Source organism: Armigeres subalbatus, chromosome 2 (genome assembly GCF_024139115.2).
Source record: "Armigeres subalbatus isolate Guangzhou_Male chromosome 2, GZ_Asu_2, whole genome shotgun sequence".
Classification (NCBI taxonomy): domain Eukaryota; kingdom Metazoa; phylum Arthropoda; class Insecta; order Diptera; family Culicidae; genus Armigeres; species Armigeres subalbatus.
In genome coordinates this window covers 204,159,431-204,179,829 of record NC_085140.1, presented here as the reverse complement: position 1 = coordinate 204,179,829, position 20,399 = coordinate 204,159,431, and the positions used below count along the sequence as shown (strand labels likewise).

At 38.2% G+C, this 20,399-nt stretch overlaps 1 protein-coding gene across 4 annotated transcripts in view; it reads left to right on the top strand.

The window, feature by feature from the left end:
- The window catches only part of LOC134211527 (palmitoyltransferase app), an 81,304-nt gene extending 63,889 nt beyond the window's left edge, over positions 1 to 17,415 (top strand). For all 4 annotated transcript variants that reach the window (XM_062688451.1, XM_062688449.1, XM_062688450.1 and 1 more), the window contains exon 11: positions 15,670 to 17,415. In XM_062688451.1, coding sequence (XP_062544435.1) covers positions 15,670 to 16,769 — 1,100 coding nt within the window. In that variant the 3' untranslated portion in view covers positions 16,770 to 17,415. The remainder of the gene's footprint in view (positions 1 to 15,669) is intronic.
- Positions 17,416 to 20,399: the final 2,984 nt, after the last annotated feature.

Below are 20,399 nucleotides of genomic sequence, written 5' to 3'. Positions count from 1 at the left end.
GTTCGGAATTATTCTTTAAATAAAAAAGCTTGGAAGCATACTTTCAAAGCCTCATTTTAAGTGGCTCGAAAACCACATTTCAAGAGGCTCAGAAGCCTCCTTATAATAGGCTTGAAAGCCTCCCTTCAAGATGCTCAGAAGCCTCCAAAAGCCAAAAAAGTTTTGCAGGAATCTTGATTAGGGTGGCTCAAAAAACACTTTTTCAATTTTTTGATGGGCTATTTGATGCCCTGATGCATCATGCATTTTATTCGGTTCTATTTGATGCCCTGATGCTCTGGACAAAATTTCAGTCAAATCGGTCAACGTTTCTGCGGTGCAAAACTCGTTGGAAGTTTATATGGAAAAATGTATGCAGAAACATTCAAAATCAGTGATTTTCAGTTGGACGGCACAATTTACGATCAAGAACCATGATACTCATTCACTTCTTGTAGAATTAAATACAGAATGTTATGCTGAAAACCGCGAGAAGATTAGAGTTTATTAGGCAAAGATATTAGCATTTTACTGGAGTGTTGTAGAGGTGAATTTATTTCTTTTCAAAGGTAAAAGAAACGAAATTTGCTCAAACCCCACTTCAAAGAAATGCTAATAACTTAGCCGGGCAAACTCTAATCTTCTCGCGGTTTTCTGCATAACATTCTATATTAAATTCTTCAAGATCTGAATGAGTATCATAGTACTTCATCGTAAGTTGTGTCGTCCAACTGCAATTCACTGTTTTTGGATGTTTCTGCATACATTTTTGCATATAAACTTCCAACGAGTTTAGCACCGCCCAAACGTTGACCGATTTTGCTGAAATGTTGTCCAGAGCATCAGGGCATCAAATAGAACTGAATAAAAGGGCGGCCCATCAAAAAAAAAATGAAAAAAGTTTTTCCCATACTAATTTGAGCCACCCTAATCTTGATGTATACATTCACTTTGAATTGTTTCAGTCAGCTTAAAATAAAACACATGATTGGTCAGATAAGAAACATAAGCGATAGAAAAAAAACCATAGCCAATGGAAAATTAAGGTATGTTGAATAAATATTGAGATAATTTTGATAATCAAAAATTCAAAATAAAATGTAAACAAGCCGGTTTCACTCAATCTAACGCAGCGCACTCTGGGATAGATTATTATTAAATTTGCCTGTATCAACCGGATTTTAAACTGTAAAATCTGTAAAATCGAAAAAGCCAGGTAGTGGTTAACCTCAGACCATTTTCTATGAAAATGGAATGAAGTTATGCTACTCTTGTATAATAGTCAACTTTGTAACACCTACGTGCGAATCTCTTATTACGTAAATGTCAACTCAAAGAATGATTAAAAAAATAGTTTTTGCGAAGAAAAAACACTCATTATATGTTCATTTCAACATTTCAACACATTTAAAGAATAGTAGGGTGAATCATAAGGAGAGGGGTTAAGAAACATTTGATAAAATTTCCCATGTAAATATGACAACTGCTCAAGTATGGGCGAAGGAATGTTTTACTGCAAAGAAAAACGACAGTTCCATTATTGCAATACATACACAGGCGTTACTAGTGTTACAAAATTTGATTTCTTATCAGCTCCGTAAGGCTCAAGAAATTTCAAAACCTGAATTATTCCTTGACGTATCATCTTTCTTCCGACATTCGCACTAAGTGGCCAGCCCACTGAAGTCTGCCGTATTTTATACGATTCACAAAATTCCATCCGCAGGCTAAACATCTGATTCGTCGTTGATCGGCCCTCACGAAAACCTGCCTGGTATTCGCAGACGAGGGGCTTCTCAAGCGGTCTCAGTCTGTTAAACAGTATACGCAATAGGATTTTGTACGCCGAGTTCAGAAGGTGATCCCTCTGTAATTGGCACACTCTAGTCGGTGCCCTTTCTTATAGATTGGGCATATGAGGCCATCCAACCAGCCGGCAGGCAGTTCTTTATCCTTTCATTTTTTTTTTGAGTAATGTGGTGGATTGATTGATACAGCTGTTGACTTCCGTGTTTGAGAAGCTCAACCGGGATCTCGTCCTTCCCAGCAGCTTAACTGTTTTTCAGCTCGTTTAGAGCCTTCTTATCCTCGTCCAGCGTTGGTGGTTCCACACCTCGACCGTCGCCGACTATGTCCATTCTGCTCCTTAATACACCTTCATTTTCACCGTTCAACAAATCTTGGAAGTGCTCCTTCCACCTGGCTGCCACCATAGTCTTGTCTGCCAGCAAATTCCCCTCTCGGTCATTGCACATGGCGGGCACTGGCGCAGTCTTATGCCGCGCGCCATTGACAGTTGCGTAAAACCTCCGCATATCGTTTCTATCCATGTTCTCCTGCGCTTCAGCTATCACACTCTCTTCGTGTTGCTTTTTTTCTGCGGTGGATTCGTTTCTCTTCTGCCCTTGAAACATTGTACCGCTCTCTGTTGGAATGGGTACGAGCCAAGGGGCTAGACTTCACTAAGGTGGCGCAGATCAGCGCTGCATGCCACTAGTTCTCTCTTTGACTCTCCCGATGATCTTATGCAACGCAAATAGTGACGTCACTATTCGCGTTGCATAAGAACAACGGGAGAGAGAAAGAGACAACTAGTGGCACGCTGCGTTGATCTGCGCCACCTTAGTAAAGTCTAGCTCATTGGGTACGAGCCACTAACATTCGACTCCTAGCAACATTTATCTCGTCCGCCACTCGCTGGCACTCCTCTTCGAACCAACCATTTCGTTGGCGTCCTGTTCAGCTACTCCTTTAACTGACAAGCGTTGGATATTGCATCGTTCTGTTAATGATATGGAAATCTTCCAAACTTAGACGTACATGTTAATGATAGAATTAGAGGCGAAAGTATAGAATTGATAGTTCCGTTAGGATACGGCAGGCAATATGAGGTTACAATATGAGGTATTGCAGCATCTGGTCTCATGGGTCCCATCCAATCGCATTTAATATTGCGGTTGCGGAAGATTTCCTATTTTTGATTACCTCTACGTGTTTACCATCCGAAGCGTGTTACGAAAAATTACAAAGCATCTAAAAATGCATTTTGGATATACACAGATCATACACAGCTTTTTGCTCTTTATTTCGTAGGTACTTATCATTTCGCTAATATTCGGTGCTTTACTATGCAGTTGCTTTATCATCAAAGATAAATTTACAAACTTTTCCAAAGTTTTAAGATGACCCAAAAAATCAACACAGGAACAGAATCTTATCGGACAGATAGAAATCACCTCAATCTCCCAGAAAGTAGCAATCCCAGAGCTTCAGGCGACAATGTAAAATAATCACAGCAACAACATGTCACGGTTTCTCGCCACACACATCCTTAGTTTGCCATTTGGTACAACTTCCCATACTTGCATTAGTAGAACAATAATATACAAGCAGCGCCGGTACGTTTGTATCGTTGTTATATTTATTAAATGGAAGATGAAGTTTATAATATTTACGAAAGCAGAAGGATAACGGGTTGGAAAAGGAATAGAAAAGAAAGATTCCAGGGCTATGAATATTACCAATTCATATTAATAGTTTGAGCTTCCGGTGAGTAAAACAATAGACACTTTGTCCCTCTTCAAATTGTTCACAAATACGAGTCCCTTCAATACTTACTAATATGCAACTTAATGTCTTATGAAAGATTATGATATATAAAAAAAACTATTCAAAGCGTGGAACGGTATGTGATGGTAGAAGATGAGGTTGGAGAAGACATGGAATCTCGGTAGATATATTTTAGCTTCCGAATGGTTAACGCACCATATAAAACAAATTTTATCACAACGATCTTCTTTAGCCTTTCCAAAACCGTAGTAGTGTCTAGAGCAAGTTGCTACTTTAGCTACTCATTCGATTTTAATTAGGATTCAAACAAATACTGCAACAGTTTAACATAGTTGGATGCATAGAAATATTTCCCTCTTTGCTGTAATCGATTTCATTCAATTTCGTTGAATCCATGACATAGCGATTCCGTTGATGTTATCATCACCAATGAATTGTTGAAGTTTAGAGAGTTTGTAGCTTTTGATTATTCATCGAGTTCAATTGTTAGTATTAAAGTGCCGTTGAGTAATTTTAGATAGCGCCAGGCGTTATTATTTACAAGGAGAAAAGATTGGAAGACAAATTATTAAAAGGAACGGTATAAATTTTATTTACTTTTTATTGAACAATGTATGTAGTCGATCGATTTGTTTCGAGCAAAATAAAACAATAAAGATATAATGAAATGACCAAGGTATCTAAAAATTGCAATTATTTGCTTTAAAATAGACCATCGAAAACATTAACTACAATTATTAACCTATTTTCTAAAGTTTTCCATTTCGAAAGCTGATTCAAGACGAGAGACATCAGTTTTAATGCGGGCATTTGTGGTGAGTTTCCAAGCCATTCAGATGAACGAAAAATCTTTGTTCCTTTTCCATCTTGATAATGCCAGTTTCGTGCGTACTTAGTTCTGGCTCCTCGCAATCCTTTAGCCTTGTGACGACATCCACTTGAGAGATCTTTCGTTTATTTTACATGTGTTCTTTATGAGTTACATGCGTAGCTTGCAAACTGTTTTAGACTTGTTATAGAAAACGCTATGGCTTACCAGCTGCTTACAATTGAACCAAGTAATCAGAAAGTGCTAATTGATATTTTCCAACCGTTTGGAATTCCATACTTTCTTATGGCTCGAAAAGCAATGATTTGACAACACGTAAAAACGTTCAACACAGTCCACCATCCTCACATACATCTAATGGTCCATCTGCTAATTTATATGAGTATCATCATAAGAAGTACTGTAACACTAGGTTCACAGACAAACAGACGTAATTATTAGCACATATTGTCATCAGCAGTTTTTGATTAAAAACACTTTAGCCATCTGAGACCGCATCGTGCTTTCGTGCTGTGCGGTTCTTTTCTGGTTTCTCTCTTTGCGGAAGGAAGTTTTTAATACAACCCGAAGCTATTTTAATTTCAACAGTGCTTCTCAGCGCTATTTGTACCCACTGATCCCGTTACGTTTCCAAGGACCCGTGCCTTCGTTTTACGTTGGACCCGTTTGCGGAAGTTAAATTCCGACAAGCGGTGGTAATCCTGCAGGGACACCGTTCTGAAAAAAAACCTCTTAGAAGGTCACGTCTCCACGCTCAGCAACAAGAGGAAGGGTGAATCTCTGAATTCTCCACTTCCTTCTAAGAAACAAGATTTCAAGACCGTCCTGCAAGAGCTGGTGTTCCCCAAGGCTGCATACTGGGGCCCATACTGTATAACATTTTTACTTCTGACTTACCTGATTTACCACCAGGGTATCAAAAATCTTTGTTTGCAGATGACACGGGCCTTTCCGCCAAAGGCTTCACTTCGTGTAATTTGTAGTAGACTGCAAAAAAGTTTGGATATTTTCTCCACTTACTTGCAAACATGGAAAATTTCCCCGAATGCTTTCAAAACTCAGCCTATAATTTTCCCACATAAGCCGAGAGCTTCTTATTTGAAACCTTCTAGCAGACATATTGTCACTATGAATGGAGTTCCAATTAATTGGTCTAGCCAAGGTAAATATTTAGGACTTCTGCTAGATCAAAAATTAACTTTTAAAAGTTGATTTACAAACAAATTTTTAGACCAGCCATGTTGTATGCTGTGCCAATATGGACTAGTTGCTGCAATACCAGAAAGAAGGCACTCCAGAGGATTCAAAATAAAAATTTGAAAATAATTCTGAAGTTGCCTCCGTGGTATAGTACCAATGAACTTTATAGAATTTCGCGAAAAGCTTTACCGATTATGATTCGCTCCAATTTCAATTTTGAACAGTTTGAAAAAAGCATTACTTCCCTCCCCAACACAAATAAATGCAATCCCATCAGAAGTGTTATCTCGTTTTATTGGGTCGTATGAATAAAAAGCAGCAAAACTCAACGCTTGTAGTATCTACTCAAAAATAAAGTCCACAGAGAAAACTACATGTTTGATATGAATAAAAACATTTTCGAACTTATGGCATATCTCAATTGATTATTCGACTTATTTAAGCTTAACCCTTATGCGGCCAACAAAAAATACACACGTGGATGGCCGACAGGGTACCCGTGTTCCCATAAATATTGAAGATATTCTCATAACTTCAACAATTTTCAACCGATTTGGATAATTTTGACAGTTTTGGAAACAATGGTCAAGGTTTACAGCTTATGTCCATGGTTATACAAGAAATCTTTGAAGTAAGGCTTAAGAGTCTACACGCGTAACCAAAGGCCATTCAACCAGTTTCAAATATGCTACAAGCTCTTTGCACTTCTTAGAATTGAAGGTGTTCACAGTATATGCTTCGGGTAATGCAAAAAATCCCTGAAGTGAGGTCTTAGTCATTCGAGAAATCTCTGGAGTAAAGCCTGAGGATCTACTCGCGTAACCAAAGGCCTATTGTCCAAATTCAAATACGGTACAGGCTCTTTGTGGTACTTAGCATAGAATGCGTTCACAGTATATGTTCCGAGTCATCCAAGAAATCTTTAGAGATAGGCCTTAAGGTCTACACTCGTAACCATGGGTCTATGGACTTGTCTCAAAAGTGGTGCAGATCCTTGATGACGCACAGTAAGACGTTCATCACCATTTTCAAGTATTTAAAGTTTTTCGAGAGCCTCCTGGAGCTTTGACGTATGTGGTTTGTGGTACATAGAATAGAGCGCCTTCATTGCATATGTCCATGGTCATGCAAGAAAACCCTGGAGAAGGCCTTTACATCTACACGCGTAACTAGTGATCTTTCGGTTTGTTTCAAAAGTGGTATATGCCCTTTGTGGTACATAGAATAGAGCGCCTTCATTGCATATGTCCATGGTCATCCAAGAAAACCCTGGAAAAGGCCTTAAGATCTACACGCGTGATCAGAGATCTTTTAGATTGTTTCAAAAGTGGTACATGCCCTTTGTGGTACATAGAATAGAATACGTCCATTGCATATGTGCATAGTCTTCCAAGAAAATGCTAGAATCGGCCTCAGGATCTTCACACGTAACCAGATACATTTCGGATTGTTTCAAAAATGGCATATGCCTTTTGTAGTACATAGAATATACCGCTTTCATTGCATATGTTCATTGTTATCCAAGATAACCCTTGAACAATCCTCAAGAACTTCACGCGTAACCAGAGTTCTTTGGCCTATTTGAATAGTTATACATGCCCTTTATGGTACGTAGAATAGAATGCACCTATTTCAAATGTTCATGGTCATCCAAGAAAACCCTGAAGTAAGGCATTAGGATCTACACCACAGATATATCAGCCTGTTTAAAATTTGGTACTTGTCCTGTGGGCCCTCCTTAGCCGTGCGGTAAGATGCGCGGCTACAAAGCAAGACCATGCTGAGGGTGGCTGGGTTCGATTCCCGGTGCCGGTCAAGGCAAGTTTCTGATTGGAAATTGTCTCGACTTCCCTGGGCATAAAAGTATCATCGTGTTAGCTCATGATATACGAATGCAAAAATGGTAACCTGGCTTAGAAACCTCTCAGTTAATAACTGTGGAAGTGCTTAATGAACACTAAGCTGCGAGGCGGCTCTGTCCCAGTTTGGGGATGTAATGCCAAGAAGAAGAAGAAGACTTGTCCTTTGTAGTCCATGAATAAAATGCGTTCATGACATATGGTAATGGCCATCCTAGAAATTTATGAAGTGAGACTTCTAAGTTTACACGAATAGCTTGAGGGTCTTTAATCTAATTTCAATATGGTACATGATCTTTGCAATATTAGCCCGTTTTTTCCCTTACGTTCTCGGCGTGAAGTTATACCATTCCAATTTATACACATTTTGCATTTCCAAAGAATAGAGAGTGCATGTTGGCTCTTGTTTCGGACGGCAGAACGATCGTGCGATTCGTCGAAATTTTGTGTTTTGCATTGCGCGGCCGGTAATAAAGTTAATTAGTTCAGTGCGAGTTAGCTCTTGTTTCGGACGGCAGAACGATCGCGCGATTTGTCGAAATTTTGTGTTTTGCATTGCGCGGCCGGTAATAAAGTTAATTAGTTCAGTGCGTGTTGACTCTTGTTTCGGACGGCAGAACGATCGCGCGATTTGCCGAAATATTGTGTTCTGCATTGCGCGGCCGTCAGTGCCTGTTTTGTCGTGTTTCTACTCAGTAAGCAGATAGTTCGCGCGGCCGAGTGAGTAAACAATTGGTGCGTGATCGGACGTGTTTCAGGTAGGATTTAGAACATTCGTAAAATCCGAGTTTTTGGTTCTGATTTTAATGTTCGGTGAATAAGTGTGCGGTTGAACGTGTTTTGTATATAATGCGAAACATTTGTAAAATTCAGGTTACTTTGTCCTCCTTTGGACGGTTCGTAAGTAAATTGATGAATATATTTTAATATTTTTTCAGCATATACCTACTGTTATTGACAAACGCTCTATATTGTCGAATAGAGCTCCCTATTATTCACCTTACCCACTAACACAAATTTTCCTTCCCGAGACATCTATGAAGGTAGTATGGGTTCCCTGCATCTTCACTAGTAGATGTTGAACTAACATTCCTTCCCTTCCTTCCGCGATTGTAAGGACGTGGCCAGGTATACAACTGCTACTGTATAGGAAAAAGTACTACTCCCAAGTACAGTAGATACAGTAGATTGCTCAATTGAGCATTGTATAGCCACCCACGGTTTGTACAATCACATAATATGCTACATATGCTATGCATTTCCAAAGAATAGACAGCTTCGTATTAGTGATATGAATGACGTTTGTATACTACCTGGAACCAACAACAGCAAGACAACAATAAATACTTGAAATACAAATATATCAAGATGAGGTTTCACAACTTGACCTATTTGAAATGCAAACCTATAGACGAATCCAAGTAAAAATAAGAAGAAGGCACATGACGGTGTTAACTTTGACAGATCCTACAGCACAGCATAGGGAGATCATTTTAAAATGCTTATAATAAATTCTAGACAAAATGTAATTAAAATCTGATTGATGTACGGTACGGAAAAAGTTCTAAATTACATATCTGGAAGCTTATCTCAATTTTGTGAATATTTTCCGAAAATGTATCTATCATACAGTTCGAAACTTACATCAATCAGATTTTAATTACATTTTGTCTAGAATTTATTATAAGCATTTTAAAATGATCTCCCTATGCTGTGCTGTAGGATCTGTCAAAGTTAACACCGTCGTGTGTCTTCTTCTTATTTTTACTTGGATTCGTCTATACCAATAGCCTTCCGTTCGTGGGTTTGTCTGCAGATCATTCCTCTATGGAATTCATAGACTAGCTAGTACCATGGGAAAAACAAAAACTACTTGGAATGCATACATCCACTCAGATGAGGTTGCACAACTTGTTATTTTTTTCAATTATTAGATGATTTCAATTATAGGTTGATCAGCAAGTCTTGACTCTATGAAGTTTGTTGGCTACATGGAACCAATGGCAACAATAAGAACTACTCATGCAATCATATAGCAAGAAGCAGTCACACAACTTGCCTATTCCTCAACAAGTACCTCAACTGCTGTTGATCTGCAGACCTTAACTTTACGGAGTTCGTAGACAACTTCGAGCCCATGACAATAAAAATCACTACATGAAATGCGAACATATACAGTATTGATCCGATTTTGCCACTACTCGATTTTGTCTACTCCCGATTTTATCACGTTTTCGACCTAATTTTCCGCAAACAAAAATGATTTTCATTAAATAACTTTCACCGCCTGTAACTTATTATGAATCATTTATGAGTACCTGTTAAGAAGTTTGTAAGTCTCTTCGACAATAAATTATGGGTTCCATTCACGTATTTTGCCTTTCCAAGGCATAAACTGATGCATATTTGCGAAACAAAAAAATTTGAAATAAAAACTGCTCCGATTTTGTCACATTTTCTACTTTATCACCCAAAAACCAAGGGTGTGATAAAATCGGGATATTACTGTACCAAGAAGGGGTCACACAAAGTGTGTCATGTTCAATAACTGCCTTCATTACGGAGCCCATGACAATGAAAATAACTACTTAAAATACAAGCTGTGATACAAGCATATAACACGAAGGGGTCTCACAACTTGTTTATTCTTCGATAACTGCCTCCATTATGGAGATTGATCCACAGACCTTGACTATATGGAGTTCGTAGACTACCTGTAACCAATGACAAAAACAAGAACTACTTGGAATACAAACATATACCAACCCGAGTAGCACGTTTGTCATATACCCGTCGCTATGACTTATATGCGACCAAATCCAGTCACATTGGAGTTGTTTTAACAAAATCGATCAAAATTGTGCTACTAGGGAAGAAGGGGTTATAAAACTTGTTTGTTCTTCGATAACTGCCTTCATTACAGAGATTGATCCACAGACTTTGATTCTATGGAGTTCGTAGACTACCTGGAGCCCACGACAACAACAAGAACTACTTGGAATGGAAAAATAAACCAAGAAGGGGTTACACAACTTGTTTAATCTTCGATAACTGCCTTCATTACGGAGATTGATCCGAAGACCTTGATTATATGGAGTTCGTAGACTACCTGGAACCCACGAAAACAACAAGAGCTACATGACATACAAACGTGTGGCAAGAAGGGGTCACAAAACTTGTTTATTCTCCAACAATAGCCTCCATTACGGAGGTCGATCCACAGACCAAACTCTATGGAGTTTGTAGACTACCTGGAACCAATGACAACAACAAGAACTACTTGGAATACAAACAAATACCATGAAGTCGTCACACAATTTGTTTATTCTTCAATAACTGCCTCCGTTACTGAGGTTGATCTACAGATCTTGACTCTATGGAGTTCGTAGACTACCTGGAGCCTACGACAACAACAAGAACCACTTGGAATACAAGCATACAAGCATACAAGCATACATACAAGTCGTTCAAAAATGATGTCACAGGTTTTAGGGGGGGAGGTGGTCTAAGATTTTGTGACAGTACATGTACTAGGTATACAAAAAGCGTGACAGAGGGGGGGAGGGGTTCTAGAAATCCCAAAAAAGTAATGGACGTCATATTTGAATCGCCCCCAAGAAGGGGTCACAAAACTTGTTTATTCTTTGATAACTGCCTCCATTACGGAGATTGACCCACATATCTTGACTCTAAAGAGTTTGTAGACTACCTGGAGCCCACGACAACAACAAGAACTACTTGTAATACTATCATATACCAAGAAGGATCACGCAACTAGTTTGTTCTTCAATAACTGATTTCATTACTGAGGTTGAAGACCTTGATTATATGGAGTTCGTAGACTAGCTGGAAAGCAACAAGAACTACTTGGAATGCAAACATGTTTTAAGAAAAGGTCATTGGATGAGATTTATTGGATGAACCGGAACATATACTGTGAAAGCATTATATGCTAGGCACCAATAAGAGCATGTACGGTTTTTGAATTTGCACGATAGACCTTTGGTAACGCTAGCAGCCATAAGATCTTATTCCAGGGATTTTTTAGATGACTGAAGCCTTACTCCAGGGGTTTTTGGAGACCCAGAACATATACTGTGAACACTGACTATTCTAAGAAGCGCAATGAGCATGTAATATATTTGAAACTGGTTGATAGTCCTTTGGTTACGCGTGTAGACTCTTAAGCCTTACTTCAAAGATTTCTTGTATAACCATAGACAAAAACTGTAATTGACAATGGGCAAAAAGTATATGAGTTTCTGTTTCCAAAACTGTCAAAATTATCGAAATCGGTTGAAAATTGTTAAAGTTATGAAAATATCAATTTATGGAAACACGGGTACCCTGTCGGCCATCAACGTGGTAAAAAAATCAGGTGCCCCTCCCCACGTCCCTCCTCACTGTATCAACGTGATTTTCTCACAGATGCTACATTTTATGGAGTTCTTAGATGTCACCGAGTTTCAGCTTTTAGCTATAAAAAGTCATTGAAATATGACCCCTTGAAGTTGAAACCGTTATAAGGGTTAAACACATTTTTAGAGCTGTAGATATTTGTAGAAGAAAAGGTTGGGGATAGGCCCTATTTGATATAGACTTTCTGTTAAGGTCGAAAAACGTATCTTTTTTTTTAAATGTAAATTTGCTCGACTTGCGGCAGTATAGTGATTTTTAATTTTAAATTAATTTCATCATTTGAAATACGTAATGTAATTTTGAAATTTTATCAAGTGGTGGAATTAAATGAGGTAGCACTAATTCGTCTTATGAAAAGTGACATATTGAAGGTCAACTAAAATCCCTATTTTTAACGCCACTATTCTTAATTTTCGTTCCTATTATGGCAAATCCCATAGTTTTCTTATGGGATTGGCTATAACAGGGCCACTAGTGCGACAACTGGTGCAAAGGACGCTAAAAATTAGGCAAAATCAATTTCTACAATTGTTTTTTTTTTGTTTTGAAAGAAGGTGTTATCGTGTAGTATGAATATTATTCACTAATTATATATTTTGTGGTGATATGATGTGCCACTAAGTGTATAATTCACTAGTGCGACAACTGGTGCTATAATAACCACGACTGGTACCTCCACCCTATTTGATCGACGATTGGTTCAATTATTTGATCGACGACTGGCATTTCAAGAAACCGTAGAATTTATTTAAAATTTAGAACGCTGTTCAAAAAAGTCGTTTACTGTTCGGTTGCTTATTACTTTAGTAAAACTAAGAATATTTTGGTTTGTTGGTCAATATTTATATTGACAAGAGGTGTGCTCGCCCATCCTTTCATGATAGTGGAATGAGTATAGTTCTTTTTATGTAACATTTAAGATAATCTGTTCTTTTTATGAGAATTTTAATCACCTCTGTGCGGTCCTTATTAGTGTCGAATGAACCCAATATTGATACATCTCTGTCGGAAAAATTCAAAATGTGAACTGGGTAACACACACAAAGCTGAAAGTATGCTCTTTTGTGGGAGAATGGGATTACCCACAAAATTCATATTTTTACATATTTTTCCTGTTTTTATGCATAAAAGTTAATCATTTGTGAATAAAAAATAGTCATAATTGTGCATAATGTTTATTACTTTTTGTGTGTAGTCCCATTCTCCCACGAAAAGAGCGTACTTTGAAGTCAAAATAGAATTATAGTTAAAAGGGCATACTTTAAAGTCTTTTGTGTGTAAAAAAGATATTTCAGTTACCAAATAAAGATTGTCGCTTCGGTTCCCTTTGTTCTGCTGCCCGAAACATGTGTGGTACCTAACTGTCAAATCGTATGTATTTTTCCTCCATTGATGTTTAGATCCCCTATCCTCGCCAGCAAAAGATGTTCCGGACAGCGACGACAGCGACAATCTTCATCTGGTAACTAAAATATCTTTTGTGTGTAAACTTGTTTCAGCAGTTCAGAAAATTAGAGAACGGATATTATGTAGCGACTCTGTTCAGCCCCCACTCGCATTACAAACTTCAATATTTTGCAATGCGGCAAGTGCTGACAGCGTTTGCTACTAAAAGTAACAGCGTTAACAATTAATTGCATATTATTCGGCAACTCGGCCATACGAAAACCATTTTTTTTGTTAAATATCTTGGCTGTGCATATGCACAGCTCATGTTTCGAAATGGACAAATTGATATGAAATTTGCGAAAGGAATCCACGTGTCTTGGAGGGACTCAAACCCTCATCCTCCTACTCTCTAGATAGGCGTGATAACCCCTACACAACAAGACCACTTAAAGGTCACGTTTGCGGAAAAGCCATCAGAATCCGAGTACCAACCTCCACCGCGGTTAGCTCTCTTTTTTGCAAATTGAATATCTGTCGGATGCTTGATTTGTCCAATCTTCACATGTGCTTAACTGTTGTATATCTACAGTCAAGCGAGTGCACATTGTTTATTAATCGAGAGCCTCACACTCTATGCCCTCCCAACAACGGGCTGGGCGGATTTGTATAGAGTGCGATTCAATCACACTCTGCTGTGTCAAAGGCTTGCTTGGCTAAAGCATTTGATGAGCAGTAACAGCGTTGCTATATCGTCAGAAAAAAATTGCATATCTCTCATTAGTAAGTGCCATGTCATTTCATGCGTCATTACAACTAACGTTCAAATGAAGTGACTTGGAGAATCCAAAGCGAGACTGCCCCAGCAATGACCGAAAGCAATATTTGATAGACTACAAAATTCACAATTGTATGATTTCAACGGTTCATTTCCTCATAGTAATTGAATAGTTCTGACGCACTGATGCTCACTTGGTTCTCTTGATCATATTATTTTTCACGTTAAAGCGATTGTTGGTTCTTGTAAGCAAAATTACACAAATACCCGTCACTTCTTGTACCAGCTTCCCTGGTATTTTGAGAGAATGGCAAAAAAGTAGTTAAAATCCAATATCAAATGACTTAGTTGATGCTTTACTTGATTCAAAAATACTCGTTCAAATTTGTTTTCAATGTTAGTGGTATGTAAATTAGGTATAGGAGAATTAACAGTTTTAGCAGGTTTGTACTACTTTTGGTAGATCATATAAACACCAATTGATCGAAATTTGTCCTCGGGCTAAGTGTTTCTGATTTACCCAGATTTTCCATGCTATTATTCTTATACTGCTAAAAAATGAACCAAATGGATGGTCACTATTTTTTTTTCAAAAACCACGGATTTTTCAACAATCGATTTTGCAGCAGTATTAGCGAAATAGCAAGAACTATTTGGGAGATCAGATTTTTGATCACAAAATTTTACCAACAAAGCCCCTCCTGCCATTATTTGACCGATTTAACAATGCTCGGGTACTTATTCAAAAGGACGTATGTGATTTTGTAAACAAAGATTCAAACGTCGATTTGTCCAATCTGATAGCACTCCCACGCAAAACATCACCACAGACAGGTAGGGGAAGCCTTCGGCTACCTCTTGGTGGTGTTGGTTTGCGTGGGAGTGCCATCAGATTGGACAAATCGACGTTTGAATCTTTGTTTACAAAATCACATACGTCCTTTTGAATAAGTACCCGAGAATGGTTGGAATGTGTGAAATTTTATTGTTTTCTTCGAACGCAAGATAAATCTGCCAAAGCTGTCGTTTCCCCTACCCAATAGGGGGCTTCCTTAGGCCTGTGCTGTGAAAGAACATGAAACATGAATTTTTTACATGACAAGGTATTTACAATTGATTTTACTTATTTACAGTAAACGTTGATATTTTAAAGTATTTGGAGTCTGACGGCTTAAAATCATGAAAATCTAAACACTTTTTTGGTGTGCGGATGTTTTAGTAATAATCATGATAATCAAAATTTAAATATCCCATTTTGTCAATAACTACCTATTCAATGAAAAAAATCCAAATACGTTTCATATTCTATTACTTATACGATGAAATGTGAAATTTTCATGTTTCTAATTTTTCGTAATTGACAGGTTCAACTAATTTGCCTTTACAATTGTATAATAAACAAATGTATATGTTAAAAATGAAGTAATTTGGCGTAATGATTGTACAATAATTATACCTGTTCATAAATAGAACCAGAAATATTGTTTACATCATTTATAGAATTTATCTCACTTGTTATCTTTGTTTATAGGAGCTTTCAAATTATGTTAGCTAGGTTTTTTCTGCTGTAGATAGAATTTCCTAGTTGAATTATTTGTTCGTGACATAAAGCCTCTAATTACTATTTTCTTAATTATGTATTCTTGCAGAAAAATCCAATAGCATAGCGCACCTTGTGGAGAACGAGGCTCCACTGTCCAACACCGGTAACATTTCAGCCATTGAGGACACCACCGCGACTACCATCGTGATGGATGACGATACTATCGTCGAGTTAGAACCACCGAAGATAGTCAATCTGAGTGGCAGCTACAACAATCTGTTCCGAGAATCCCATAGCGCAGGAAAACTAATAGCTTCCGATAGCGAAAAAATGCAGCACGTGGATGAGATCATCAACGCCAGCGATCTGATGATGGTTTCCAGCGTTAGTGGACATGAGAATGTCTACAGTAATATTCCGGCCGGGTCGGGTACCATCGGTAATGGAGTGCTGGGTTCGCCCAAGCGGGTCAGTACGGGCAGTGCCGGAACACGCACCAGCGATGTCGGTAAGTCGACAGATCCCAATATGCACGTCTATTCCAACATCGGTAACGGCAGTCACACTAGCAATGGGAACGTGGTTGGGCAACGGCACAGTGCTTCCAGTGGGAGTAATTTCCACCACCTACCGAATAGCAATAGTGTTAATAACAATTTTAGCCCAGTAGTTGATGATCAGTCGCTGCTCAATTCCTCATTCATAACCAACGATCTGGATCTAGACGATCCGGTGATGACGAGTGCATTTGCCAGTAAAAAAACAGCGAACTCAATGCCGCCATCAGGCGGCAGCCTTGTCGATAGCGGGCCATCAGCTATGATTACTACCCCTGCATCACATTTACCGCTACCACCACACAAAAGTTCCCAGCCCATCACGGCAATCGAGATGAAGAATGTTATCAAAACTTTGGATCCCAGCGTAATTATTCAAGCAGCAGCTGGCGCCAATGGTACCACAGCCAACGCTATCAATGCATCCGTAAGTAGTAATACCAACAATAATACCATCAGCAGTAATAGCATTAGCAACAACACAAATAGCAGTAGTAATGGCACAAGTGGTGGTTTCATCACCAGCTCAAATCGGTTACGGCTACTGCAAGAATCCACCATGATCGATACTGCCCTAGATTTGGATAGTTTGGACGGTTCGATAGGGAACAACTCCCAATCATGTCTGGTCAAAACGGCTATTGTATGATAAGACTGCGCTTCCTTCTTACAACATTCGTCAAACTGTTCGTAACCTCCCTTCCGTTAATCTTTGTGGACAGTCTACGCCTGTCACGACATGTATGTATACTGTAACTAACTAATACTACTTGCATAAGGTCGAGTAACTTTCGGACGATTATTCACTGGAGTTACTGGAGTATGAAGATAGCAAAAGAAACTCGATGGCACAAACAGTCTGACCTTGGACCTATATCGTTATCTTCCACGTGTGCAGTACTGGTGAAACCATAATTATAGCAGAATTTTACCATAGACGGTATGAAAAAGTGATAGCATGAAGGGTCGCCCCTTTGATCCTGTATTGTGTAAATTTGATTAATATCAGTTGTACAGAGAGCCCACCGTGGTGTAACGATTCAAACGACGAATTAGATGATAGAGAATACGCGCGCGCTGATGCAGCGTGTGAGATTCGGAGTTATGCTAAGAGCGGATAGAATGTATTTTTGTGTCTGTACGTATAGAAAATATTATTTTTTTGTGAGTGAATAACAGGCATACGAGAGGTGAAGCACAATTTAAAAATAAGTGCATTGTTATGTTAATGTGAATGTGAAAAACAAAACAAAACGAGATTGCAGAATGACGTAATAAATTGCAATTAAAATTTTCATGTTTTTGTTTTCTATTACTTTGCAAGATGACATGGCCTGGTTTTTCCAAAAATATTGTAATATGTAAAATGTAAAAAGTTTCTAGAATAAGATATTGGGAATGTTTAACGAAATCTACGATTTCTTGAGGTATCAGATTAATAAAATCTCCCTCAAACCTTCTCAAAATGGTTAACCTTCATAGGCCTTCGGTTCTTCATATCATCGTAAAAGATGGGATCAGTACAAAATGCCGAACCACAGAAGGCCGAATCACAAATACCGAAAATGTTCTAGCATACCACAAAAGGCCGAAAACCCAGGAGGCCAAATGATACAAAAGGCCGAATCATTGCAAATGTTTCTTTTCTGATCTTCGAGACGATGGAGCTCTTCCATCATCTCGTGGTCACGCTCCAACAACTTCTTTTTAAGTTCCGACACAACCGTCATCACTTGTCGTGCGGTTTGACGCTTCTTGCGTGTTTTCAAAACTTCGCTAGTGGGCTTCCTCAACGTCGCAGCGCTGTTGTTTTCCTACCTTTCTAGTCCAGTCGAAATTCGGCTCTCCGGCGATTGCACCTTGGTCATCAACAGATGGAACAACGAGCGTCTTCTCAGGGATTTCGTAAGATACGGCCTGTTCTCCACTGATATGCTCATCTTCCAAATATTCCACCACAAATGCATCGCTAGGTCGGGAGTTCAAACCCTCCATTTCATAACTTTACATATGAGCTATTCTCTGTGAAATTGAAGGTCGATTTATTTTTGTATTTTTTTATTTCTCCGAAATGTTGCATATACAGTAATATCCCGATATTGTCACCCCCCCTGGTGAATTTTGGGGTGATACACCAGGGTATGTGACAAACTTGTAAAAAAAAATATTTTTAATTTTTTCATTCATTCCACAAATATGAACCATGTTATGCCTTGGAAAGGCCAAATGCCGAAATGCGTGAACGGTACCCGTTATTTCTTGTCGAAATTACTTATAGAATATTTCCCAGGTACTCAGAAGTCGTTCGTAATGAACTACAGGCGGTGAAAGTTATTTCATGAAAATCAAAGTTGTTTGTTTGTCAAATTTTGTGGGGTGACAAAATCCGGTCGAAAACGTGATAAAATCGGATATTTGACAAGGTCCTATTTGGTATCTTTGGCAAGGTAATCATTGGGGCTATGTGAATATCCACCGTAAAAAAAATTGTTCAATTATTGAAAATAAAACTTAAAAATCGATTTCCTCAAAAACGAATTTTTCAATATTTTTTATTTTTTGATATGTTGTAGCAGATTGTATATGTACTTTTTTGCACTATAGGCCATAATGGAAAAATGATAGACAAAAAAGTTATATTTTTTTAAATAAGTTGGTTTTTCAAAAATGGTCGAATTATTTTTTTTACGTTTTTATCAACTTGATTTTATGAAAGTACGTAAAATTTCCAATGTAAAAGGTGTACGGTATTTTTTTTTTCTAAGTGCTACCGTTTCTGAGATATTTATTTATTTATTACCACACAGAAAGAAAATTCGTTATTAAAATTAAAAAAAACATTGGTAAAATTAAAAAGTTGCGTTGGTTCTTTTTCGTAGAGAGTGCTGTAAGTTCAAAATAAAAGTACGCCAACTTTTATTTTGATTATGGTTCAAAAGTTGCATAAAGCTCTAAATTTAAAAGTTTGAACATTCAAAACTAAATTGTACAACTGTCAAATGAAAATGTTCACACTATAAGAAATAGAGTGAAATATTTTCATTCAGAATAAAAATTACCTCCTTATTCCTCCCTCTTACCCTTCAATCATCTTTCCATTTTGAATTAAAACAAGAAAATCGCAACGAATAGCCTTAAGTTTTTATTTTAAACATTTTCTTTACTAACACGGTGTAAGCTGCAGCATCTCCCATGCATAACACGGTGGGCAGTGGCCACTTTTGTACATATATCTAGGATGCCAGCCCCTGGCCAGGGTGCGCACCATTGCCTTCTGTGGACATTGCGCCATAAAATTCCTTTAGGAAAAGAAAGAAAAACACGGCATAAATACCATAATGAGTCTGATGATGCCAACCAACTCCGGTACTTCAAGTTTAATTTTGCACCGGAGTGGGTAGCTGCTTTTGATGATTAAAACTTTCGAGCATTACCTCTTTTCAAATTCATGTCTGACCTACCTGCTCGATTGGTGCTCCGAATATTTTTCTGAAACTTTAAGGACCAAGAACGATAGGAACATTAGCTGCAAAATAAAAGAAAGCACATCAGAATTCTCGGATCATAACACACTACCACGATCGCATCGCTTTTACTAGCGCTTTCTCAGGACCGGTCATAAATATATTTATTTGTGTGACTTACCTTCGAATGGCAAAAGTTTTTTGGATCAACATCCCATCGATTCCTACGCGGATGGCCATTTCCTCTTTTCGGTTCAGGCCAGTGAATATATGAAATAACTGGATTGTTGTTGTCTGCTGGGTAGTGCGGTTAGCTTAACAGTATAATAACTATGCTGCCGTGAATCGCATATTTGTCCCATATGAATAGGAAACCCAGCAAAGATGGGACTGATATGCGATTCACGGCAGTATGGCCGGCTTTTATCTAAGCAAGTAGCCAAAAATAGTATTTACAAATGACATGAAATACATATTAGGAAATTATTTATTTTTCAATATTTATAATTATTAAATAGATATATTGGAATAAACCATGTACTTGTAATCTTGTAATATCAACGCACCCTCTGACCATAGCCTATCTGCGTTGTATTTAAATACCGCTGAGCGATACGTCTACCGGGCAACACGTCCGGTGTTCACTGCACTAAGATCTCCTTAGATGCAACCGGACCGAGATCTTACTTAAGGCTCCGAAGGGTCCCGTTTCGCAGTGATTGTTGCCAAAAAATAGTAATTTATGCACTTGCTTTTCTAATCTACGGAATACTTAACTTTACTAATGATATTGATTATTCACGATCAGAGGCGCA